The following is a 27769-nucleotide window of genomic DNA, read 5'->3' as shown; positions in this document are numbered from 1 at the left end:
AAAAAGACATGTCCCCCACATATGTCCCACTAAAATCACATGTCCCAATGATTATCTGCACACATATGTACATGATCATTTGCGTACATATGTCAGAATACATTTTGGCTTAAATTTACAACAAAATTTGATTTCATTGGATTTCTTTTAAAATAGAAAGAAGAAAATATAGTTTTTTTTCACAAATTTCTGCTTTTTTTGCGCTTATATCGCAAAAAATAAAAAACGGAGTCGTGAATAAATACCACCAAAATAAAGCTCCATTTGTGTGAACAAAATGATAAAAATTTCATTTGGGTACAGTGTAGCATGACCGCACAATTGTCATTGAAAGTGCGAGAGTGATGAAAGCTGAAAATTGGGCTGGGAAGGAAGGGGGTGAAAGTGCCCTGTATTGTAGTGGTTAAGGACCAGGCCTCTTTTTCAGATTTGGCGTTGACATGTTTAAAAATTTTTTTTTTTTTGCTAGAAATTTACTTAGAATCCCCAAACATTATATATTTTTTTTCTAACACCCTAGAGAATAAAATGGCGGTCATTGTAATACTTTTTTTCACACCGTATTTGCGCAGCGGTCTTACAAGCGCACTTTTTTTGGAAAAAATTCACTTTTTTGAATAAAAAAATAAGACAACGGTAAAATTAGCCCAATTTTTTTTTTTTTTATATTGTGAAAGATAACGTAAATTGATACCCAACATGTCATGCTTCAAAATTGCGCCCACTCGTGGAATGGCGTCAAACTTTTACCATCAAAAATCTCCATAAGCAACATTAAAAAAATTCTACAGGTTGCATGTTTTGTGTTACAGAGGAGGTCTAGGGCTAGAATTATTGCTCTCGCTCTACCGATCACAGCAAAACCTCACATGTGTGGTTTGACTGCCGTTTTCATATGCGGGCGCTACTCACATATGCGTTCGCTTCTGTGCGCGAGCTCGTCGGGACGGAGTGTTTTAAAAAATGTTTTTTTTCTTATTTATTTTACGTGATTTTATTTTTACACTTTAAAAAAATAAAATAAAATGGATCACTTTTATTCCTATTACAAGGAATGTAAACATCCCTTGCAATAGAAAAAAGCATGACAGGTCCTCTTAAATATGAGATCTGGGGGTCAAAAAGCCCTCAGATCTCATATTTGTACTTGAATGCAATAAAAAAAAAAAGTCATTTGAAAAAATGACATTTAAAAAAATATACCTTTAAGAGGTATGGGCGGAAGTGACGTTTTGACGTCGCTTCCGCCCTCCTAAGGTATAGAGACGAGTGGGGGCCATCTTAGCCTCACTCGCCTCCATACTCAGCCGAGGAAAGGACCAGATCGCCTCCGCCGCTACCGACGGCTCCGGTAAGCAGCGGAGGGCATGGGAGAGCGGCGGGAGGAGGGTGGCACCTCTCCCGCCACCGATAACGGTGATCTCGTGGCGAACCCGCTGCGGAGACCACCGTTATCATACACAGGACTCCCGTAAAGAGGGATATCTCGGATGTGGCAGCAGCTGCTGCCGTTACTGAGATATCCCTCTTCAAAGTAACGACATATATATACAGGAGGCGGTCCTTAAGTGGTTAAAAATCACATGCGCAAAAATCAAAAAATGCACAGCAAAAAGTACTGCAGAAACAGATCAAAAGCAAAAACTGCATAGGTGTGTACCGAGCCTTATGCTGGCCACACGGATCAATTTTCAGGTGAGAATATTCAGATGAAAAATCTTTGTACATTCGCTGAATGAGAGAATTCTTTTGAAGTTTTCACTTCATTTCTGAACAAAAACCACATACACTGTCTGGAAATTTCTTTGACCAAGAAGTTTTCTATTATTTCAAAATTTTCCCGTTACTGTGGTTGAAAATGAACGTCAATTTGCCTCACTTTTTGTTTTAAGGTTATTAACCAAATATTAATTGAAACAATAATCGGCCAACTAATCGATTATGAAAATAATCGTTAGTTGCAGCCCTAGTTTCTTTGTACGTATGGATTGCATGGGTTGTTACCAACATGTGGTGAAATTGTCATGTCAATACCACCTTTAGAAATATATTTATCTAGAAAAATGGTGACGTGTTTAATACTTTTTACCCGCTGTGTGATATATATACACATACACACACACACGGGATGTCGACATTGAAGACACTCTTTTTGGTCTCAAAGAAGTAGTGGCCAAAAGGAAAACCCTGATCGCTCTTACTACATCCAGACAATGGAGAGGTGAACTTATGCTGGACACAGGATAGGTAACACAAACTTTGACTAAGATCACATGGAGTTCCATAAAGAACTAGGCTTACAACTCAGAAACCCTTGTGGCATAAGTAAATGGTCACAATAGAGTCTACCTTAAGAGATAGAATTGCCAAAGAGATGCCCTGAAAAGGGTTTGAATGATGATCTTTGAATTTAGCATTGTTAGTGCTACAAATACCAAGGTTGTAAGGGAGTTCTGACAGGGGAAGAAAACATATGTATCTCCTTTATTGAGAGTACGAACCAGCTAATTTTTAGCCAGAGGATGTTTAAAAAGGACAGACAGGGCAGACATCTAACCTTTGATTATAATGTTGTTCTACCCCAACGGGATGAAAAGAAAGAACTCGGCCTATTAAAAAGGCACATGGGGAAACCTCCTGAAACTCACACCAGTGAAAATAATACTTCCATGTGCAGTGGTACACCTTGATAAAAGTAAATTTATAAACTTTAAAGTATTGTCAGCTAAATCCAAAGTGCCATCATTGAGAACCAAGATTTCAACAGCCAGACTGTCCAAGAAAACAACAAAATGAAGGGATTGTGAAATCGGTCATCGACATAACTAATTTGGCCCATCTGGTATAGGCCACGGAGTGATAGCTAGCACACCAACAAGGTTGGCATATCACACTCTGCAAGATTCACAACTATAAGCATGGTCAGATAACGGAATTTTTAGTGGCACTAGTGAGAACCAGGGTTTCAAAAGCCAAGTTGTCTGATAAAGAACAAGAATCAGGATGAAATATTGGTCCTCAGGATAACCAGTCTGGCCAATCTAGCAGAGGCCACAAAATGCTGGCTAACAGATAAACGAGGTTGGCGTACTGCACTCCCCAAGGCCAAGCTGGAGCTATGAGAATATCTGGAATACCTTTGGCCATGATTCTTCTAAGTAGACAAAGTAAAGATGTAGCTCAGGGCATATAGATTCTACAATGCCACCAGGGTATTTGCTGCATCCACCGTCAGCTTCCACAGAGAAGACAGAGGCAAATCTGTCCAGTTTCTCGTTGAACAAAGCAGCTAGCAAATTCACATCCGACACTCCACAATGCGGCCATGTGTCCGTGAACACCCCCTGATGAACTGACCCACTCTCCCAGGTCCAGACTTAGTCTGCTAACAAAATCTATCTGCTAGTTCTCCATCTGCAATGTGCATCATGGATTTTGCTGGAACTTTAAATTCTGCCAAGGACGGTATAGACTATCTCTACCGATCAAATGGAACCACTTCAAAAGGCGGATACCATTAGTGCTAGCACTTGCATGCAACAACTCTACAGGGAAAAAACACATTGGGACTCAAGTTGCAGAACCTGACACTTCAGTTTCATCAACTTTTTCTCGAGCAAAAACCATTTGACCTGATGGGTATCCAGGGGAAGGAAGCCCCAAGTAATCTAAGTTTTATGATGAGTAAGAGATGACTTCACAATATTCAGGATACATTAAAAAGGTCCTCCAGGGTCTGCAGTGTGATTGACACATTGGAGTTCCAAGGCTAGAGAGGTCTGAATGCACAACAACACATCGTCTAAGTATCTGAAGATGAAGGCGACTCACAAGTAATGCGAGGACCTTTGTGAACATTCTCTGAGCAAATGTAAGGTTAAAACAAAACAAAAATTCAGATGATCTGGTAATATAGGAATATGTAAATACGCATCCCTTATTTCAATAGGTGCCAAGAGGTCTCTGCACACATTTTCCTAAACCTCTGTCAAAGCCATCGGCCAAATGCAACTGGCGGGGCAGACCTTCATGTTGTGGTAGGCTTAACTGCAGGCTTGGATCCTGAATTCAAGGCCAAGTGCCACTCCATTGACCCTGGCAGAAGTGAAGTGAAAATATATACTGGACTGGAAAGATACAAATGTGTGCATACTAGCTAGCCCTAAAACGCAAAACGGTAACAGTGCCCTGCTGCCAGAATGACACATAAATAGAGCAAGATAAAATGGCAATACAATTTTTGTATTTACTGTAAAACTGACTTGCGGCCATTGAAGGCCCCTGAAATTCAGAATCAATCAAGCTATACTGCCACCTACAGGTGGTTGAGACACTGGAAAACAGAAAAATTGTAAGCCAACCCCCCAGTATAATTTTTTCCCCCATGCCTCGGCTTTGTGGAAAAGCAGATTACAGGCAAGAGCAAAAACACACAGGCGAGACAAATACACCTCAATGAACTCCAAAAAATAGGATTTACGGTAAGTAAAAAAAAATGGCATTTCCTTTATCATCCATTGAGGGGCACAGGAATTCAGAAACAGTTGTGATATCCAAAACTAATACAGCTGCGGGTGGATAACAGCCAATGACAGGCCCATAAAAGGGACAGGGAATTGTCTGTAACTCAGAACTACCTGAGGGACCAACGTCCAAATCTGAAGCAGGTGAAAAGAAGCCCCCAAGCTGCTAATGATCCACCGAAGGCCAAAGAGAATCAATCTGTTGTTCAGGCCAAGGACAGAAGAGATCACTGCTAAAGCGGAACGCTCCACCTTACGGGACAAACAAAATATCAAGGAAGCTAAAAATATTTAAGCATAAAATCTCAGCTAACTGGCTCTCGAGTACAGACCCTGCCGTAATCCTGACTAAAAAAGGAGGATGCACAAAAAAGGTACATGGGTACTGCAACCACAGACTGGCGCAGAAGAACAAAAGGAGCAAAACTCATCTACATTACCACTTTGAGGTGTCTCTGGTGCCTGAAAGAGAAAATCTGTAGGACCTGCCTAACCAGGAGCACAGCACATGGTTCTAAGAATCAGCCATAGCAGAGGGAGTCTACTGCAGGTGATCAGGTCCCACATTTCTGAGGAAATGCTGGCCTGTAAAGCTGCTATGTAGATGTAGACCAAGCAGCAATGTAACAGGGAATCTTGACTAAAATCCTACAGGAAAAAAAGTCCAAGAAGCAAGAAAGGCTACTACAGTACAGGACAGGAAACTACAGTACTACAGGAAATACTCGATCACAGAGGATACCTTCAGCAGGAACCCAGAGTGTTCTGACCACTTACAATCCTGCAGGGAATCATGGAGGGCATTGGAGCCCTCCAGTGATGTCTCCCTGCCGTGCAGAAGTGAAGGTGCACAAGCTTTTCCCATTACTGCAGAAAATACTAATTGAGGAGGTCCAGACACCAATACATTGTCCCTAAAGTAGGGTCTAGGCCACTTGTCCTGACACAGGGAGGACTCCAAAACTTTTCCAGAGGTAAAGGGCCTGCACCCTAGATGATGTCCTAGCTAAGCCCAACTCAGAAAGCTGACTTACAAAGGGATCCTTCCAATGAAGCGAGGACTACCTGTTGTGGAGAATCAGACTGAGGCACCAGGTATGGGACACCCCAGCAAGTGAATTACCCCCAGAGCTTTGAAAAAGTGACCATCTCTTGCACCCGAAGAAGCTGATTGGGCAAACTGTAGACTTTCTAGTCCACAGAGACCACCTGGATGTCTTTGCCCTAATCCCAGGCTCCCAGCAATTCAATAGGAGGGTTGGGGCTCTGAAAAAGGACTTAATGTCCTCTCAATGCCCTACATACTCCTGATGGGGAAAAGGGGAAAATTCCCTTACAGATACCGAAAGTGCAAATACATTAAGACATTATTGGTGTACATTTTTTTGGTGAGGGTTTTAGATGAACAGCCCCAACCACTGGTAAGGGTGGGGAATAGCAAGAGTTTCTCTGGAGAGAAGGGAAGCTGAGGGGTAACAGATATCATCTGGAATTTAGCAATACTCAAGGACAAACACTTTGAAGCCAACACAGTACAGTAAAGTGCAGCGAGAGCACCCCAATTTAGAGCCAGTGCCTGAAGTCACATTGTACGTCCAGTCCAGCAGTGTCAATGTACAGCCTTTATTTCTGATGAAATGCTGGCCTGTATAGCTGCTATGTAGATGTAGCCCAAGCAGCAACGTAACAGGGAATATTGACTAAAATCCTATAGGGAAAAAAGTCCAAGAAGGGCTAGCAAGAACTATTACAGTTCTGGTCACCCTAACTCTGCAATGAATTCCCACAAATACTGGCTTGCTGCGAATTGTGGAGTTCTGTGTGAACTAAAACAGGAATTTCTCCTGCTGACTGCAGAACAGTTGCAGAGAACATCAGTATACCTAATGAACTGGTAAAAGCTGTGTTTGATGGCGAAGTGAAGAGACTTTCAGGACTTCTAAAGGCTGCCTGAATCTATCAGTAGCTGTTGATAGTATGAAAAAAATCTAACAATTCAAGCAAACAAATATAGCTTACGAGAATGAAACACCCACTCACCAAGTTAAGCTGAACAGGGGAGGTGGCAAGTGTTATAGCTATAAGGGGGCCGTTTGTCAGCTATGTGCCCAGTGTCCGTTTCTACTTTGGGCGGCAATATAACGCTAGGCTGCTCATTATCGCCAAGCTGTGTCCCTCGATGAACACAGAAAATATATGATCTATTAAACCAGGCTAAACTACCCTGACCTGATGTATAAGTGAAGTACTAATGCGCTACTAGAAGTGTAAACGATACAAGTAATAAAGTGCTTAATGCAAGAGGTAAATATAAAGCTGCTTCTATAGTTTTGCCAGCACCAATGACTAAATATAAAATATAGTAAAGCGGCGCTAAATAACTCTAAAACAATACATAAATATAAAGTGTTAATAATAAAAGTGCTAATAATATGCAAATATCTCACTTCTCAATGTGCAACACAGTGCAATACAATGACATCAAAGAAACTGAGCCAACAGATCACTACAAAAAAAGTGAAAAAGGGAGAGGGAAAGGGAACAGTCCAATTGCAGATAAAATATGATAACTTGTAGATATCCTTCTCCAATCCACACCCTGTGTGTGCCAGCCTCCCACCTTAAAGATAGACCCCAAATGGGTCTAGTCGTGGATCAACAGATGTATAACAATTATATGCACTTTTCCTCCTCCGTGGGTATATCCTGGACAAATGATCACTGCAAAATCAAGGCTGTTTCTCCATAGAATCCAAGTCCCATGGCCAGCTCCTTTAAAACATTGCCTCCAAGACAGTAGACGAGTCCAGTCTTGGAATCAGCGGAACGTTAAGATTACTCCCAAGAATTATGTTGGTGGTACCGAAAGACTTTAAGTGGGCTGTCACACACGAGAGGAAGCAGATGCATGATGGAATATGACGTTTCCTGGAAGGCTACATGATGATACAAGATGTCAGGGCTCACAAAGCATTTGCTTTAATTTTTAACTGAGGTGAAGATTCAAAGCTGCCATGGACTAGGAGCAGCTGCACTTCCTCTCATGTGTGACAGCCCACTTAAAGTCTTTCGGTACCACCAACCTAATTCTTGGGGGTGATCTTAACATTCCACTGATTCCAAGACTGGACTCATCTACTAGCTTGGAGACAATGTTTTAAAGAAGCTGGTCGTGGAACTTGGAACAGCCTTGATATTGCAGCGATCATTTGTCCAGGATATACCCACGCAGGAGGAAAAGAACATATGGTTGTTATACATCTGTTGATGCACTACAAGACCCATTTAGGGGTCTATCTTTAAGGTGAGAAGCTAGCACACACAAGGTGTGGATTGGAAAAGGATATCTACAAGCTATCAAATTTTATCAGCAATTGGACTCGGTTTACTTTCCCTCTCCCTTTTACACACTTTTTTTGCACATATTTTTATTTATATACTCAAAAGAGACAATTTTTTGATACTTTGGATACACTTTATTGTATATATTTATTTATTTACTGATCTGTTGGCTCAATTTCTTTGATGGCATTGTATTGCACATTGAGAAGTGAGATATTTGCATATTATTAGCACTTTATATTTAAGTATTGCTTTAGAGTTATTTAGCGCTGCTTCACTAAATTTTAAATTAACCCTGGCCTGATGTTTATGTTTACTTCTGGTGAATCAATTACTGGCAGTAAAAGAAAAATATATGCACCAGGAAGATTTCCCTATATCCTTTCCATTATATTATACACACACACACACACACACACACACACACACACACACACATACAGTGGGCAAAAATGTCAACATTTCTGTGTTTTTCTGTCAATATGGGGTGCTGTGTGTACATTAATGAGGAAAATGTACTTAAATGATTTTAGCAAATGGCTGCAATATAACAAAGTGAAAAATGTAAGGGGGTCTGAATACTTTCTGTCCCCATTGTATATATCTCTGGACATTTTTAATAATTTTTTTTGCCCAGATAATACATTTTTTTATGTTGCTGGATGGTATTTTGGCATCTGTCACCTTTGCAAGCATTACTTGTAACACTTCCTATGTGCTGTAGTGGGGGAATCACAGTTAAAAAGCAGCAGTCCAATCATGTCCAATGCCACAACAGCTTGTAGTGTGCACTAGAGGAAGAGACTTCCAATGACATTAGCATTTCTACCCCTTTCCCTCAGCCTGCAGAAGCTGATTGATATGCTAGTTCCTCTGAGTGCCGTGCCACTGGAATAACAGAAAAATCTCTCCAGATTATGTCACGTTATTAAACCCAACTTTTGCAGTGATCCTTCCTCTTAAACTGCATCTTCAAAATAGATATTAAAAGTGTTTTTTGGTTCTACCTATTTTTATGAAGGTTTTTAATGCATGTGGTGGTGATTTCGCTACTGTGCAATGCATTTTTTGTGGTGCCTTGACTTTCACTTTAGACAAAAGAGACTGAATACAAAAAAAAATTTCATAAGAGATGCTCCTACCCCACCACGGTCTTGGCATCACTGACACGCAAACCATTACTGTACAAACTAAGTCCATTGCTTGTGGTTTTCCCATTCTGAACTTCTGAAAGTACAAAATTCACTGATAAAATCAATAGTACAAATAAATCTACTAAACCTACTACCTTACACAATCTTTTATCACATTCATGTGAAACTATACTATTTTTTGTTTTGGATTAGAGCTGCACAACTCTGGCTAAAATGAGAATCATGATTTTTTTGCTTAGAACAAAGATCACGATTCTCGTGGCGCAACATCATCTTTCACATTATGCAAAAAAATTGGGTTAACTTTACGGTTTAGTTTTTTTTTTTTTAATTCATTAAAGTGTCTTTGAAAAAAAAAAAAATTGTGATTGAAAGAACACTGCGCAAATACAGCATAAAATATTGCAACAACCGCCATTTTATTCTCTAGGGTCTCTGCTAATATATATATATGGATTATGTTTGGGGGTTCTAAATAATTTTCAATCAGAAAATACTGATTTTAACTTGAAAGCAACAAGTGTCAGAAAAAGGTTTAGTCTTTAAGTGTTCCGGTTACTGAATTTTGACTACTACTTTTATTATTAAACAAATCAAAACATAGCCAAACGTCAGTAACCGGAATGGATAGTCAGCCAAGCCAGAAGTCAGGGATCAATGTAGTGGAACAGCAAGCAAGATCTGGAGCCAGAAGGAATGTCAGCAAAGCAAGTCTTGAACAGGATAGCAGGAGATTCTGTGATGTTGACTAGGGATGAGTTCAGGCATGTTCGCATGGACCACGTGCAGAGCCCACCAGGAAGTCGGTGCAAAGCTGCGCTAATCACAGGCAGTGAGACATTGCCCGATCTCTGCAGCCGCACATCAGCACAATGTCTCACTGCCTGTGATTAGCGACTTCCTGGCAGGCTCTGCACGTGGTCCATGCGAACACGCCTGAGCTCATCCCTAATGTTGACCAAAACGAAGGCAGAGAACCTCTGGACTGGATGGCTTAAGTAGGCAGGACTGATGAGCAGGATATAAGCTGAGTAACTGTGGAGAGATAGGAGCTGGCAATTAGCCAACTGCTGAGCGGCCAGCTCAGATAAAGAAGGGCTGAGCCCAGCTCTGACACCTGAGAACCAAGAAGCTCATTGTAGAGCTCCAGTTATCATAGGAGGATGAGAGACACTATTTGCATAAAGTCTGTAAGTTCTTCCACCATTTGTCATGGATTCATTCAAGTAGTTTAGTTTTCTGCTACAAAAATATACCGATAGGTTATCAAGTACAATCCAAAGAAGCTTAAAGCGGAACAAAACCCTCCTCTCCTTTAAAGCCAAGGAAGCTGTCATCTTAACCTCTGTTTGATTTGCAGTTGCCATGGTGCAGAACACATGATCAGTTATGGCACCAGCCATTTGATGGCTTTACAGTTTGGTTGAAAGCATAATCACCTTGTAAGAGCTATAATTTATGGCATGCCTTGAATGCAATGGTTTTGGGAAACAATTAAATCAGTTGGGTTTAGTTCTGCTTTATAGTGTATGTTCAGCCGAAACCTTTTTAGCCACTTGCTGACCAGGCCTTTTTCTGACACTTGTTTACAAGTAAAAATCTGTATTTTTTTGCTAGAAAATTACTTAGAATACCCAAACACATATATAGATCTATATCTCAGTGACCCTAGAGAATAAAATGGCGGTCATTACAATTTTTATGTCACGTGGTGTTACAAACACAATTTTTGGGGGAAAAATATACTTTAATGAATTTAAAAATAAAACAGACTCAATTTTTTTTTGTAAAAAGTGAAAGATGTTACGCCAAGAAAACATGTCATGCTTTAAAATTGTGCTTGCTCGTGGAATGGCGCTAAACTACTGTTTTTTAAAAATCGACTTAGCTGATGCTTTAAAAATTTCTATAGGTAACCACAGGAGGTCTAGTGCTAGAATTATTGCTCTCGCTCTGACACTTGTGGCGATGCATCACGTGTTGTGTGAACACCGTTTACATATGTGGGTGTGACCTACGTATGCGCTCACCACTGCGCGCGAGTATCCAGGGACAGGGGTGCTTTACATTTTTTATTTTTTCTTATGAAATTTTTTATTATTTTCACACTGTCCCATCAAAAAATAGGATTTTTGTACTCGCCGTGAAATCCTTTTCTCTGTAATTCACCGACCAACACAGCTCCTCTCGGTAACTAAATGGGTTGTATAGCCTGCCATTAGGAGAACTAGGCAAAATTGTTACACAATGCACAGAACTTTTAATCCCGCCCCAGGGGGGCGGACCCTGTGCTATCAACCCTCCCCTCACTGCCCCTAGCAGCCTCAGTACATCAACAGGCAGTATAACGTAGAAAAAAGGAGGGGTGGGTGCTGTGTCGGTCGGTGAATTAGAGAGAAAAGGATTTTACGGTGAGTACAAAAATCCTATTTTCTCTCATATTCACCCACCGACACAGCTCCTCTCTGTAACTAAATGGGATGTCCCCAAGCAGTGCCAAACGAGGGGTGGGAAAAAACAACATAAAAACGTCATCCTCCAAGGCAAGTGGGAACTAGTGAAACTAAACCCACAAAAAAACAGCAGAGTGTGGAAAAACTCCACCATATAACCGGGCATCCTCAAAAGGAGTGATTCCCAAGACCGCAACATCGCGGAGGTAATGCAACAGAGCATTAACAAAACAGTACTGCGTTTTTACCGAAAAACCAGGAAAAACTCAATTGCAACTACACGGCCACCTGCAAAACTTTGCGGCCAAAACCAGCATCAGCCCATGCACGGACATCTACCTTGTAGAACTTGGTAAATGTATGGACAGACGACCAGGTCGCCGCCTTACACACCTGAGCGACAGACGCTCGGTGTCCGAAGGCCCAAGATGTTCAGATTGCTCTTGTAGAGTGGGCCGTGACTGGAAAGGGGGGCACATGCCCCTTCAAGGCGTAGGCTTGGACTACAATCTGTCTGATCCACCTGTAAATGGTGGGCGACGAGACCACCATGCCTTTCTTAGGACCAGCCACCGAAACAAACAGTGAGTCTGACTTCCGAAAGGGAGCTGTGGCAGACAAGTACACCTTTAGAGCCCTAACCACATCGAGAGCGTGAAGGGCCACCTCTTTGGGGTGCTTCAGCTTAGGACACAACGATAGCAATACAATGTCCTCATTGATATGAAATGCCGAGATCACCTTAGGTAGAAAGGACGGTTGCGGACTCAACACCGCCTTATTCCTTTGTATGACCAGATAAGGCGACTTGCAGGACAAGGCCGCCAATTTCGAAACCCTCCTGGCCGATGTTATGGCCACTAGGAAAACCACCTTCTGTGAAAGGGTCAACAAGGGAATCTTGATGGTCTATCCTGATATTCTCAAACAGCGGCTTTTGAAGCGCCAACACCAGGTTCAAATCCCACGGAGGTAACGGTGGACGCACCGGAGGGACTACATGTTGCACCCCCTAAACAAAGGTACTCACTATTGAGTGAGATGCCAGGGGTCGCTGGAAAAAAACAGCCAAAGCTGAAATTTGCCCCTTGATGGTGCTCAACGCCAACTTCTGGTCTACACCTTGCTGAAGAAACAGCAAGATCCTGGATATAGAAAAGGAGCGCGGATGCCACCCTTTCTCCTCACACATGGAGATATAGGCCTTCCAAGTACGATGGCATATCTTCCTGGAAGAAGATTTCCACGCCCTCAACATAGTTGGAATCACCGAGTCCGACAGACCCCCGGTTCCTCAATACCTGGCTTTCAACAGCCATGCCATTAAAGCCAGCGATGGTAAAGCAGGGTGAAAGATTGGAGCTTGAGATAGGAGGTCCTCTCGCAGTGGCAATCGCCAGGGAGCGTCTGCCACCAGACGCACCAGGTCTGCGTACCAGGGCCACTGAGGCGAATCTGGGGCAACCAGGATTACTGGAATCCCCTCGGCTTCCACTCTGCGAAGCAGACGTGGCAATAGTTTCAGTGGAGGAAAGGCGTAGATGAGCTGATACTGATCCCACGGAGCCACCAGCGCGTCTGCCCACGGATCTCTCGTCCTAGACACGAATCTGGGCACCTTCCGATTGAGACGGGAGGCCAATAGATCCACATCTGGTGTGCCCCACTTCAGGCACAGCAGCCTGAATATCTCCGGATGCAATGTCCACTCTCCTGGGTCTAGCATCTGTCGACTCAGACAGTCTGCCTGCCAATTTTCCACCCCCAGGATGTAAATGGCCGACAGGGCCAGAACGTGTCGCTTTGCCCACCGAAGTATGTGAGCGACCTCCCGAGCAGAAGCAGAGCTTCTTGTTCCCCCTTGGTGATTTATGTACGCCACAGCTGTGGCATTGTCCGACTGTATCCTTGTCGGACGCCCCTGAAGACACATCGACCATGTGTGGAGACACAGCCTGATCGCTCTCAATTTGAGCAGATTGATCGGCAACTTGGATTCTTCCATCGACCAGAGGCCCTGAGCCGACTGAAAACCCATCACTCCACCCCAGCTGGATAGACTGGCGTCCGTAGTGACCACCGTCCATTTCAGAGGAAGGAACGATTTTCCGTACTGAATCACCGGGGAGCTCAACCACCAGATCACGGAGACCCTGACTGGCTGGCTCACCTGGATCTGCCGATCCAGGGACAACGGCGATTTGCCCCATTTTGTCAAGATCTCCTTCGGCAGGACTCTGGTGTGGAACTGGGCATAAGGTACTGCCTCGAAGGAGGCTACCATGAGCCCCAGCACCCACATGCAAAAGCGGTGCGATGACCACTTGCGGTTCATCAGTAGTTTGACCGCAGATCTGAAACTCAGAAATTTGTCTGAGGGGAGAAAAACCCTCGCTTCCCTGGAGTCCAACAGCAACCCCAGGTACACCAGACGCTGAGTCGGTACAACCACCGACTTCTTTAGGTTCAACAGCCACCAAAATTCTTGCAGGGTCTGCATGGTGATCGCCACATCCTCCTCTAATTCTGAGGCGGAAGATGCTCTCAGGAGATAGTCTAGGTAACCCATGATCGCGATCCCGCGCTGCCTCAGCAAGGCCAATACTGGAGCCAGTACTTTGGTAAACACTCGGGGTGGCTGGTGCCAGGCCAAAAGGAAGAGCCACGAACTGGTAGTAGGCTTCCCCTACTGCCAAACGCAGAAATTTTTGATGCCGAAGGCAAATGGGTATGTGCAGGTAAGCATCCTGGATGTCCAAGGACGCCAGCAAGTCCCCTTGATGGAGTGCAGCGACAACTGAGCGAACCGATCCCATTCTGAACCTCTGCACTTTTACAAAGTGATTGAGGGCCTTCAAGTCCAAGATTGGACGTACCCCTTCCTTCTTAGGAACCACAAAAAGATTTGAGTAGAACCCCTGGAAGCGTTCCGATTTTGGAACCGGTACAATCACCTCCTGATTCAGCAAGTCCCTCACCGCCCCTAACAGGGCCTCCCGGCGAACCGGGGACAAGGGTATGCTGGAGGGGAAGAATCTGTTCTACTAGTTCCACGCAGACAGGGGAGGCGTTCTGCTCTCCCAATTCGCGGTGCAAACGTTTTGCCCACTCAGTCAGTGTCTGTGACACCAGTGCGGATGCCAGTAAAGATCACACGGCTGACCCCACAACCGCAAACAAGGAACGAGCCACTGCCTCGGCCTTCCTGTCCGTGGGATCCTTGAATGCAGGAGTCCCCTATACTGGGATAATGGTTACTTTATTTAACCTATATACTAGGGGGTCCACGACCGGAGGAGCCGACCACTTTTTGAGAAGGCTTTCCTCAAAGGGGTAAAGCACCGCCAAATTTTTGGGGACCGAAAAGGGCCGTTGTGGGCGACCCCATTCCCTGTAGATGAATTTGTTAAAATAAGTCAAATACGGGAACACCTTAGGTGAACGTGCTGGCTTGCGGGACCCAAAAGGGACCGGAACATCAGCAAAGGAATCCGCTGGATCCTGAATCTTCAGGGTATCACGCACAGCTGTGATAAGTGCTCCAACAAGCGTCTTGTCGCGCCTGGACCCGGACGGGGAATCATCCTCACTGTCCGAACGGTCCTGGTCAGCCATGTTTGAGAGCAACAGTCAGAGCAGGGGTCTCCAGCCGCAGTAGGGCCCGAGTCTGCATCAGAGCAGAGCTCTCCCCAGAGGACGTGGGGGGGGGGGGGCAGGGGCCTCTTACGTGAACCTTTCCTGCCACGTGCCACCTCTATCTTAGCAACATAGGAGTCAAGGACCGCCGTCAGGGTGTCCATGCGTACCGTGCTAACTATATGTAACCCGGTTGCTATAGCCTGGATTTCAGGGGAAGAAAGACTAAGTTAGACTTACCGGTGACAGTATTTCTAAGAACCTTTCAGGACAACCCCGGAGAGAGTGTAGCTCCACCTTGTCATTAGGAAACACATGCCCACTTTAAAAACACCTCCTCTTCCTCCATGGCTTCAGTTATTGTGGCCTTCCGACACTGGAAAACAAAGCACAGAAGGCACAACACCATGGTAGAACTTAATACATTTACTAAGCATAACCTAGGGAGGGAAGTAACGGTTGTCCTGAAAGGCTCTTAGAAATACCGTCACCGGTAAGTCTAACTTAGTCTTTCTCAAATCGCCTTTCAGGACAACCCCGGAGAGGATAGCCGAGAAACTTACCCTAGGGCGGGGACTACTGCCTGCAGTACCTTCCTGCCGAAGGCCTGATCTGCCGCAGACAGTAGATCTAACCGGTAGTGCCGGAGAAATGTCGAATAACTGGACCAAGTGGCAGCCTTGCAGATTTGTTCAGGCGTTGCACCGGCCCTTTCAGCCCAGGAAACTGCCGTGGATCTAGTAGAGTGAGCAGCAATACCTGAGGGAGGTATTTCTCCTTTTGCTTTATAGGCTTCTGTTATAGCCAGCTTAAACCACCTACCCAGCATACTCTTAGAAGCTTTCTCCCCCTTGCGTGACCCAGAAAATAACACAAAAAGGGCGTTTGATCTTCTAAAGTCTTTAGTCATCTTCAGAAAGTGCAATGAGCATCTTCTCACATCCAATGTGTGGAAAACTTCCTCTCCTGCATTAGCTGGGGTTGCAGAGAATGTAGGTAACACTATTTCCTGCGATCAATGAAAAGCTGAGGATACTTTCGGTAGGAATGCTGGATCCGTCCTCAGTACTACTCTGTCCGGATAAACTCTAAGGAAGGGTTCTGTAATAGCTAGAGCTTGGAGCTCGCTGACCCTCCTGGCCGAGGTGATGGCCACCAAAAAGATTGTTTTTAAAACCACCTTCTGTAAAGAAGCTTCTTGTAAGGGTTCAAACGGTGCTCCCGAGAGACCCTGCAAAACTGTAGACAAATCCCAACTGGGAAAGTCTTTAAGGGCTACTGGTCTACTTCGAGCAAGAGCCCTACTGGTCTACTTCGAGCAAGAGCCCTAAAAAAATCTAGAAATTAAAGTCTCTTTAGATAAAGTCTTTTCAAAGAAAACTGATAAGGCAGCCACCTGAGTCTTCAGGGTACTGGCTGCTAGACCCTTCTCCATTCCTTCATGGAGAAACTCCAAGACGGACACCGTGCTCTTGACCTTGAGCTCTCTAGAACTACACCAGGAGTTGAACTTCTTCCAGACCTTCATGTAAATTGCCTGTGTAACTGCCTTCCTGCTAGACAGCAGGATCTCTACTACTTTATCTGAGAGACCTTTGGCTTTTAAGAGGTCCTCCTCAGAAACCAGGCGGTTAGCTGTAGAAGTTCCACCTCTGGATGATTTACTGTCCCCTGGGATAACAAATCTTTTCTGAGTGGTAACCTCCATGGGGGCTTCGAGGCTAGGTTTCGAAGACACGCAAACCAAGGCCTTTTTGGCCAAAAAGGAGTGACTAGTATTAAGTCCATCCCTTCTTCCCTGAATTTCCTCAGCACTAGTGGAATTAGAGGAAAGGGGGGAAAGGCGTAGCACAGCTGGTAGTGCCAGGGGTGAGCAAATGCATCCAGCCCTATTGCTGCATCTCCTCGGTGAAGAGAAAATAATCTGTCCACCTTTGAGTTCTGCTGGCTGGCAAAAAGGTCTACCTGTGGAACCCCCCAAGCCTCGGAGATCATCAGGAACACCTCCCGATTCAGGCTCCATTCTGCCTCTAGCAATTTCCGCCTGCTTAGGAGGTCCGCAAACAAATTCTGAGAGCCCTTCAGATGCACTGCCGATAGTGAGGCTGTGTTCTGCTCTGCCCAGGCTAACAACGGATTGGCCAACTCCATCAAGCTCCTGCTCCTGGTTCCCCCTCGTTTCATTATGTAGGTAACCGCTGTTGTGTTGTCTGACAACACCTGGACATGGTGACCTCTCAAATTCTGCTGAAAGGCCACCAAACCCAGAAAGATCGCCTTCAACACCCTCCAGTTGGATGATCTTTGAGCTTCCTGCTTGGACCAAACCCCCTGAGATGTTTGACCATCCAGGTGGGCCCCCCAGCCCCAGGCACTTGAGTCTGTTGTTAGACGCTTGTCCAAGGGAAAAGTCCACTCCAGACCCTTTGAGAGGTTTACCTGGTCTCTCCACCACCAAAGAGCCCTTTTCGTTCTTGCCGAAATTCTTAACAGCTTTTCCAAAGGATCCTGATAGGACCAGCTTGACAGAACCTCCCTCTGAAGGGGTCTGGAATGGAACCTGGCCCACTGAACGGGATTGCTGCCGTAAGCAGGCCCAGAACTGCCATAGCCGTCCTGACCGAGACTGCCTGGTTGCTCTGTATCCGCTGTACAGCTAGCTGCAACTTTTCCTGTTTTTCCAGCGGCAGGAAAACTTTCTGGAGAATCGAGTTTAACGTATACCCCAGAAATTTCATTTCCTGTGAGGGGATCAGGTTCGACTTCTCTAGATTTAAAAGCCACCCCAGGCCCTCGATGTGAGACTGGGCCCTCTGGAGATTGACTAAGACCTGCTCCCTGGAGTCTGCAAAAAACAAAAGGTTGTCCAGATAAGGGACGACTGAAATCCCCTTCAACTTCAGGGGCTCCAGAGCCTCTGCCATAATCTTTGTAAAGACCCTGGGAGAGGACGAGAGTCCGAATGGCAGAGCCCTGAATTGGAGGTGCCATACCGAACTCCCCACCTTCAATGCCAGGCGCAGGAACTTCTGTGATGCCTGATGAATGGGTATATGAAGGTAGGCATCCCTTAGATCCAGGGATGCCATGAAGCATTCTGGGGTCAACAACTTTGTGATGGAAAAAATTGTATCCATCCTGAAATGTTTGTACCGAATGAACCTGTTCAGAACTTTCAGATTCAGGATTAAACGGTACTTCCCCGAGGGTTTTTTCACCAGAAAAATATGTGAGTAAAAACCCCTGCCCTGCTGGTTTATTGGGACTTGAATTAGAACCTCTTGCTGTATCAGCTCCTGTAATAAAAGCTTCATTGCAGAGGCCTTCTCCTGATCCCTTGGCAATGTTGTCACATAAAACCTGCTCGGGGTGGTTCTGAAAATTCCAACCTGTACCCCTGATCGACAATGCTCTTCACAAACAGATTTGGAGACAGCCTGTCCCATTGTTCGCGAAAAGCTGACAGCCTCCCCCCCACTGGGGAGAGAATGTCATTTGCTCTTAGGGGTCTGCTCTGGGGGAGATCTAAAGAGGACTCCACCCTCGCCTTTGCCCTTCTGCGAACCCCATCTGCTCTTGCGATCCTGGTCTTTTTTATGGGACTGCTGAAAAGCACGAAAATTCTTTTTGGCAACCTGCTTTTTCTTAGCTGGAAAAGCCTTCTTTTTATCAGCCGTCCTATCCAGCACAGACTCTAAATCAGGTCCAAAGAGCAAGTCACCCGAGAAGGGCAGACCACACAGTTTGACCTTAGAGGCCGTGTCCCCAGACCATGTTTTCAGCCAAACTGCTCTCCTGGCTGAATTTACAAGAGCCGAGGACCTGGCGGCCAGTTTGACTGATTCTGCTGATGCATCTGCCATATATTTGACAGCATTCAGGATCAGTGGAAAGGACTCTAAGAGATCCTTGCGGGGTGTCCCCGCTTCAATATGGCTCTTCAGTTTCTCTACCCAACATTCCAGGTTCCTGGCCACTACCGTAGCTGCCATAGCTGGCTTTAGACTGACTGACGCAGCATCCCAAGCCTTTTTAAGGATGGAGTCAGCTTTTTTGTCCATTGGGTCTTTAAGGATCCCCATATCCTCAAAGGCTAGATCCGTTCGTCTGGATACCTACGAGAAAGCTGCATCGACTCTGGGTTTTTTGTTTCAAACCTCTGAGTCTTTATCTTCGAAGGGAAACCTTCTCTTGAGAGCTTTAGCGAAGAAAGGGGCTTTTTCTGGGTCCTTCCACTCCTTTCTCAACGAATCTGAGAGGACCCTGTGGACTGGAAAAACTCTCCGTTTTGTTTCGTCCAACCCCTGGTACATTTTGTCATGAATTGACAGCTGTACTTTTTCTTCTTGAATTTCTAGAGTAGTGTAGATTGCTTTAAGAATGTCATCTACTTCCTCTAGTGATAGCTTGTACTTAGAGCCCCTGCTATCTTCTTCCTCTTCCTCCTCCTCAGAGTCCCTGAAGGAGATGAGAGTACTACCCCCTTCGTCTCCAGAATCCTCGGTCTCCACCTGTCTGGACGACGACGCCCTGGGGCTGGGCGGCAAGTTCTGAGGCTCGGTCTGTGCGGGAAGGTTTTGTATCAGGATGGACCTGACTGAACTCAAGGAGTTTGTCAGCTCTTTAACCGAAGAAAACAAATCCTTATACTGCTGGGATGTTTCCTCTTCCACCAATTCTCTGATACAATTTCTGCACATTGCCCTCTGCCACGAATCTCTGAGGGGGGTCTTGCAAGAAGGACATTTTTTCTGACCTGGTCTAGCTTTTCCTAGTGATTTTTCCTGAAACGACATGCAGGCTTAACCCACTAAAAGCTCTCAACAACCAGTTGCTTAACACCAAGCCAGTGCAGAGACCCACCACCAAACAGACCACTAGTGAGACCCCAGAACTAGGCTGCAAAAGGTCAGAGCGAAGTCACCTCTGACCTGCAGCAACAGGCCCCCAAGAGGGGGGGGGACAGACAAAGACATAGCCCAATAGTGAAGCAGAGGGTGCCACTGCACCTTACATACCTGGGCTGGACCGGTGCTTGGGGCGCCTGTCTCCGCCATAGCTGGCTTACATTCCTCCATCGCTGAGTAAGGCAGCATTCACAAACAGCTCCGTCATTTTTTAAAATTTTCCCGGCCGCCGCATGATCAGTGCCGACCGGAAGCGGAAGCACGTGGTCACCTGACCCGCCCCATGATCCCTGCGTTCCAGGCGCTTGAACCACGGCGCCACGCCCCCTCAGAGCGCCCGCACGTCACCGTAAACGACGCTGTCGCCGCCCAGGACCCGACGCCGAAAACGGAGCCATGCCGCTGACCTGCAGCGACCTCTGCCAGCGACAGAGCCCTCCCTGCGCTAGTCCAGCGGACACCCGACGCCGGCACTCCGAGGGTCCTTACTCCCCTGAGATGGCGGGACCAGGAGCTCCAGGAGTCCTCTCCCACTGGAGATGCTGCTGGGGGTCAAAAGAAAAAACAACCAGTACCTAAGGTAAGCCTTACTCCCCTGCAGAGAGTGTAGCTCTCCCCTGGTTCAGGCACATGCTTCCTCCATGGAGGAAACACAATAACTGAAGCCATGGAGGAAGAGGAGGTGTTTTTAAAGTGGGCATGTGTTTCCTAATGACAAGGTGGAGCTACCCTCTCTCCGGGGTTGTCCTGAAAGGCGATTTGAGAAACACCAGTTTCTGAAGCCATGCTGACCCTAGCCTGTCTGCCACCTGCAAGGGGACTTAGGACAGTGAAGGTCCCACCCTCCTGCTGCCGCTGCGTGGGCGGGGTGTGGGGCAGTACTTAGCGCTAGACTCACCACCCTGGGGCGTTCTGTGAAAAGTCACAAGCAGTGCCTGAAGTCCCTAGGAGGTTCCCAGTTGCAGAGAGGAGAAAACTGTGTCATCAGCAGCAGCTATAAACAGCGGTGCAACGTTCTGCAGAGCTAGCTTCAGCGCTCAGCAAAGAGCCATCCAGCGTCCTGTACACACAGTGGACACAGGAAACAGCAAGTGAGAGCACATGTAATGCTGCCACAAGAGAACAGTGGTGAAAAAAGCGCTCAGGCTTCAAGAAAATGGCCGCCAATGTAACTAATAGGAAATCCTAAGGAAAATGGCTGATGAAGCTCACCAGCGGAATATCAGCTTTCCCACATCCAAGATAGTCGCCGGACAGTGACAGAACAAATAATAAAAACGTGCTGCCTGCTTACAGCCAGGACAACCCCCCACAAACACCTTTTAGGAACCCCCCCAGACCTGGACCAGGACCAACGCCATCCGCACAGATCCCCCACAGGTGAGAAAACAGCGAGCACACCCATGCATATTCCATCACAGACCTACTCCTGCGCAGTTACAGGGTAGCTGTTGGCCCAGTATACTGTGATCCAGACAGCAGTAGCCCGGTCATATGTATACCCCGGAGCATTGAAGCTCACCGACCACCTCTGGAGCTGAGGCATGTCGTGGCCTGCCGAGCCTTAGCTGCGGCCTGCTTACGCTCAATGGCCGGACTGGGGAGACTACAAGGATGTCATTAACCAGCCTGTCACCCAGCCGGCAGTTGATAGAAGATCTCAGGATCTTTCATCTTGCGCAAAAAGCAGCAAATCTGCAGCAAAAACTTGGACCGAGAGGGCCCGTAGGCAAAATAAAAACTGAAGCCGCTAGGAGCAGTGAGGAGGGTTGATAGCACAGGGTCCGCCCCCCTGGGGCGGGATTAAAAATTCTGTGTATTGTGTAACAATTTTGCCTAGTTCTCCTAATGGCAGGCTATACAACCCATTTAGTTACCGAGAGGAGGTTTGTCGGTTGGTGAATATGAGAGACAAATGTTTTACATTACAGCATGACAGATCCCTTTTAAAGGCACCATCTGGGGACTAAAAGACCCCAAGTCTCTCATCTACCCTTAAAAGACAAAAAATAAAATAGCAGCTTTGGTCCTCCTAGGCCACTCAACTCTGTACTCGGCCACCGCCAGCACCGGATCAGTTTCTACAGTTACCGGTCATCGAGGTAAGCTCGGAAACCACTGCAAAGTGTGGCCGCTCTGACCACTTTTATCAAAAAGACCGATGCCTGAGTGGAAAAAATTATACCAGGGTTATGGCATCTAGCTGCAGGCATAAACCAAGTATTAAACATGAAAGTAATGACGTATTTTCCCCAGTTAGGCGATCAGCAAGTGGTTAGTTTACATAGTAAGAAAACAGGTTAGAACCACTAACGAGTTTAAAGCTGTTTGGCGCGCCATTAGAGAGAGTGATTTACCCTCACTTACTGTCCTCGGTGACAAAAGGTTTAACCAGATAGGAAGTAAGGGAAAATCTGAAACAAGGACACAGATGGCAATAAAAAGCTAACCTTCCCCTACTTGACCAAAGAAAATCCTTTTTATTTTTGTCTGTGTTTCTGTGGATATTTTTTAAAATTTTTCAAACCATGAAAGGAAACCATGAAGAATGGAGGCAGACAATGCAAACCTCATGCGCGATAAGGTCTCCTCCTCCCATGAGAGTCAAATATCCCTAACAGAGACCCAGCTAGCAGTAAAAAAAAATATTTTAGCTGGACTTGCACTATTATGTATGTGAATATCTGCATGGCTATGGTAAGCACCTTATTAGTAGGCATTAATGCTTCAAGTGTACTCTGTAAAGCATTAAACATTATTTTGGAACCAGATCATTAATTTAAATAAATACATTTTTTTAACCTAATTGATTGTTATATTGTAACTCCTTCTGTACCGCAATATGTTTTTCAATGGCAGATCGGCGGCCTTTTATTTATCCAATGCCATTTAGGAACACACTGGATAAATAGCCGTTGGGTAGCCGATTCGCCAGGTGATCGCTGTGTACCCAGCTATCATAAGACAGAATGAACGGACCAGCAGCTACATTCTGTTGCATATTTTTTATTTATTTTTTAAACCCTATCCTGCCCCCCATCCCCCTTGGACATGCTACATATCTAATATTGTCCCTACGACCAGTAAAATTAACCTCCCTTATTCTGCCCATCTGAATTTTACCCTTTCACCTTCATCCTGTAACTGTGTTACCAGTACGTTAACCCCTTCACTTCCTCTATGTATGACATGTACATTAATGTATCTATTGCAGCATTCTCAAGCTCCATGTTTAACACCCTCAGTATTGACATGTTTGTTCAGTTCCAAAAAAATAAAAAGGATAAGTTCACCTTTATATAAAAAATGCAGTTAAAAAAAAAAAATGTGCAGTTATTTTTTGTATTGGGAGCCTGTAAAGCATTGAACCAGCGAACAGGAGATCGCTGATGCCATGCAGATCTCCCACACACTGTCATTGTATCTGTTTACCTGTACATCCCATACAAGTATCCTGATACTTGCTGACAGACTCAACCTACCACAGTGCTCCACAGCGCTGTTATAGTTCATTGAGAACTACAAGCCGCAATGGCTGTTGGGACTTGTACTTCATTCATACACAAAGCTCTGTGTATGAATGACGCAGCTGTGTGGGCGGAGCCCTGTACAGCCACGCTGCTATAAAAACTGACAACTAGCATGGGGAACTTCTCCCCGTACTGCTGCCACAGGGAAAGGGTGGGGCGGGGGGACGGGCAGCGGCTGCAGCACTGGGAACATATATGTTATATGTTCCACACTAAAATGTAACATGTTCCCAAAGGTGAACATATCCTTTAAGGCAAACAATGAGATCAACTTTGGGTTTCTGCCTTTCAAAAAAGTGTCCTTTCTGGGTTTTTTATACTATTTTTGGATTTTTATTTGAACAGAAAGTCATTTTTTTGGGTATTTTTTTTTTTTTATGTTAATATATAAAAAAGTGGTTAGTTAATGAGTTACAATAAAGATACCTCTATCTGCCTAAAAAAAAAATTATATAAACTCATTTAGGTAAAGCATTACATGGCAGAATAACTGTCAAACTAAAAATGGCCTGGGTATTACGGGGCTGGTAACAAAGTGGTTGATGAAGGCAGTGTTTGTATTAAAATGAATACATTAAGCTCCAATTTACATCACATGTAAGGGGAAAACTATATACAGAATCTCACAAAAGTGAGTACACCCCTCACATTTTTGTAGATATTGTATTATATCTTTTCATGTGACACTGAAGAAATTACACTTTGCTACAATGTAGCATGTGAGTGTACAGCTTGTATAACAGTGTCAATTTGCTGTCCCCTCAAAATAACTCAACATACAGCCATTAATGTCTAGGCTGCTGGCAACAAAAGTGAGCACATCCCTAAGTGAAATTGTCCAATTGGGCCCAAAGTGTCAATATATTGTGTGGCCACCATTATTTTCAAGCGCTGCTTTAACCCTCTTGGACATGGACTTCACCAGAGCTTCACAGGTTGCCACCGGAGTCCTCTTCCACTCTTACATGATGACGGAGCTGGTGGATGTTAGAGACCTTGCGCTCCTCCACCTTCCATTTGAGGATGCCCACAGATGCTCAATAGGGTTTAGGTTTGGAGACATGCTTGGCCAGTCCATCACCTTTACCCTCAGCTTCTTTAGCAAAGCAATGGTCGTCTTGGAGGTGTGTTTGGGGTTGTTATGTTGGAACACTGCCCTGAGGCCCAGTCTCCAAAGGGAGGAGATAATGCTCTGCTTCAATATGTCACAGTACATGTTGGCATTCATGGTTTCCTCAATGAACTGTAGCTCCCCAGTGCCATCAGCACTCATGCAGCCCCAGACCAAGACACTTCCACCACCACCATGCTTGACTGTAGGCAAGACACACTTGTCTTTGTACTCCTAACCTGGTTGCCGCTACACACATGCTTGACACCATCTAAAAAAACAAATAAGTTCATCTTGGTCTCATCAGACTACAAGACATGGTTCCAGTAATACATGTCATTAGTATGCTTGTCTTCAGCAAACTGTTTGCAGGCTTTCTGGTACATAATCTTTAGAAAAGGCTTCCTTCTAGGATGACAGCCATGCAGACCAATTTGATGCTGTGTGCGGCGTATGGTCTGAGGACTTGACAGGCTGACCCTCCACCCCTTCAACCTCTGTAGCAATGCTGGCAGCACTCATACGTCTATTTTCCAAAGGCAACCTCTGGATATGATGCTGCTGAGCACATGCACTCAACTTCTTTGGTTGGCCATGGGGAGGCCTGTTCTGAGTGGAACTTGTCCAGTTAAACTGCTGTATGGTCTTGGCCACCATGCTGCAGCTCAGTTTCACAGTCTTGGCAATCTTCTTATAGCCTAGGCCATCTTTATGTAGAGCAACAATTATTTTTTCAGCTCCGCAGAGAGTTCATTGCCATGTTGAACTTTCAGTGACCAGTATGGGAGAGTGAGAGTGATAACATCAAATTTAACACACCTGCTCCCCATTCCTACCCAAGACCTTGCAACACTAATGAGTCACATGACATCAGGGAGGCAAAATGGCTAATTGGGCCCAATTTGGACATTTTCACTTAGGGGTGTACTCAGTTTTGTTGCCAGAGGTTTAGACGTTAATGGCCGTGTGTGGAGCTATTTTGAGGGGGACAGCAAATTTACACTTAAGCTGTACACTCACTACTTTACATTGTAGCAAAGTGTAATTTCTTCAGTGTTGTCACATGAAAAGATATAATATAATAATTTACAAAAACGTGAGGGGTGTACTCACTTTTGTGAGATACTGTATATTTAGTTATTATATATATATATATATATATATATATATATATATATATATATATATATATATATGTGTGTGTGTGTGTGTGTGTGTGTGTGTGTGTGTGTGTGTGTGTGTGTGTAAAAAAGTAAATCCTTACCTCCAGAGCCATGGTGGGATTTAGGCAGTAAAAACGTGCAAGGTCTTTGCTTGAACGTTAAATCAAACAGATAGACCTAGGGAACAATGTAATTTCACACATCAGGAAAAGTTGACAGAGAAATAAAAATAATCTATTTCCAAAACAACCTTACCTGCTCCCCTCCCATGTTGACCAATAGCTCAGTTCCATCTGGACTGAAGGTTACATATGTGGCCACTAAAACACGTAACCGGTTGTTGTAATCTGGTAGCTTGACTGGAAGGTGGCCTAAAGAAAAATAGTGTTCAGCGATCAGGGAAATTTCATTAAAGAAATGGGGGGTAGTTGGAGAGTAAACAAGCAAAACAATAAAATGGATGGTACATCACATAAGCCACAGGTTTACTTGCAGCAGCATTAAGCCCCTTTCACACGGGCAAACCATCATTCAGTTGACTAATAAAAAATGTAAAGCAATGCATTTCTATGGGCAAGCTGATGTAAATGGACTCAATTTTTCAACCTCATCTGTTCATGTCCATTTTTTTTTTAAATGGAACAAGTCTCTGTCCTGTTCTGTTTAAGGAGACCCGAATGAAGGTAAACAAATGTAAACTGACAAAATCCATTTTTGCATTTATATATATTAGGGCTGTGGAAATTAAAGATTAATTCCTCGACTAATCGATTCATTTTTTTGATCAATCAAAATTCTTTTGATCGGTACTCACCTCTCCGCCAGAGATCCGGTGATGTCACGGACATCAACGTCACTGGCCTCCTCCCCCTTCCCCAAGTGCCTCCGTCTGCTACCGAAGGGAAGGGGGAGGAGTCCAGTGACGTCGAAGTTCTGATTGAACATAATGCGTACGGGGGAGGAGCTACGCATGACGTCACCCGCTGCTGCTGCCCTACGGAACTAACATGATTGTTGGCTTTAGATGCTGTGTTTTTATCAACTTTATGTGAGTAGTTTGTGTTTGATCACAAAAATGAAATCTTATACTTAAGCGGTGAGCAGTTCGATCTTTTCTTTCTACCCATGACCTGGCGTCCTTGCTGAGATCTAAAGAGACGTGAGAGAAGTGTATGGTCCGTGTTAACACTTTTGATACGCGCTTGCATGACCACCTGTTTGCACAGGGGTCCATGCCATAAGGTGAGAGTGATTAGTTAGACCGAAGGTGGAGGGATTGTCACGCTACTGTGGGAAAAAATAAAAAATTACTTACGTCAGCGCTACAGTTTGAAGTTAAAACATATTTGTGTGAACTGTAAAGTTAAGTCATGGATTGTGGAAATTATCTAGTGTCAGGTGATTGTATACAGTGTATACCACATTTACCACTGACAAATGCAGAGAGGAGATCAGCTAAAAGTAGTTAGATCTGTATGTGCGTTATGACTAATCGAAATTAGTCGATTAAAAAAAAAAAAAAAAAAAAAAACACGATTAATCAAACACAAAATTTTAATCAGTAACAGCCCTAATATATATATATATATATATATATATATATATATATATATATATATATATATATATATATATATATATATATATATATATATATATATATATATATATTCCTCCTAAATACATACCAGACTGAGCATGTAGGAAAGGGGGGTGGGGGGCAAAACACCTCGTCTCTATGCTTGTGAAAACAAGGGTCTCTTCTCCACAACCTTGGCCTGGTGGTTGTGGGGGGGTGACTCATCGGAATCTGGAAACCCCCTTAACAGAGGGGCCCAAGTCAACCCTAATCATTCCCTAAAAAACAGTCTGTAGAAAATAAAAAACACAAATTATATTGCCTATAGTTTTGGAAACCCTAGAGAAATAGTATATTGAAGAATATGTAAA

The 27769-nt window shown here is 44.6% G+C and overlaps 1 protein-coding gene across 2 annotated transcripts in view; it reads right to left on the bottom strand.

Moving 5' to 3' along the window:
- Positions 1-27769, bottom strand: part of WDTC1 (WD and tetratricopeptide repeats 1) — a 91504-nt gene that overhangs the window by 27658 nt on the left and 36077 nt on the right. For both annotated transcript variants that reach the window (XM_077481020.1, XM_077481019.1), the window contains exons 9-11: positions 26075-26190; positions 25921-25996; positions 9008-9092 (exon numbers count right to left, since the gene is read on the bottom strand). In XM_077481020.1, coding sequence (XP_077337146.1) covers positions 9008-9092; positions 25921-25996; positions 26075-26190 — 277 coding nt within the window. The remainder of the gene's footprint in view (positions 1-9007; positions 9093-25920; positions 25997-26074; positions 26191-27769) is intronic.

The sequence above is a fragment of the Lithobates pipiens genome, unplaced genomic scaffold (assembly GCF_037356315.1).
Source record: "Lithobates pipiens isolate NorthernLeopardFrog02 unplaced genomic scaffold, aLitPip1_a1.2 Scaffold_16, whole genome shotgun sequence".
Taxonomy (NCBI): Eukaryota; Metazoa; Chordata; class Amphibia; order Anura; family Ranidae; genus Lithobates; species Lithobates pipiens.
Note: the sequence above shows the minus strand (reverse complement) of the source record. Positions and strands in the feature narration are given on the sequence as shown.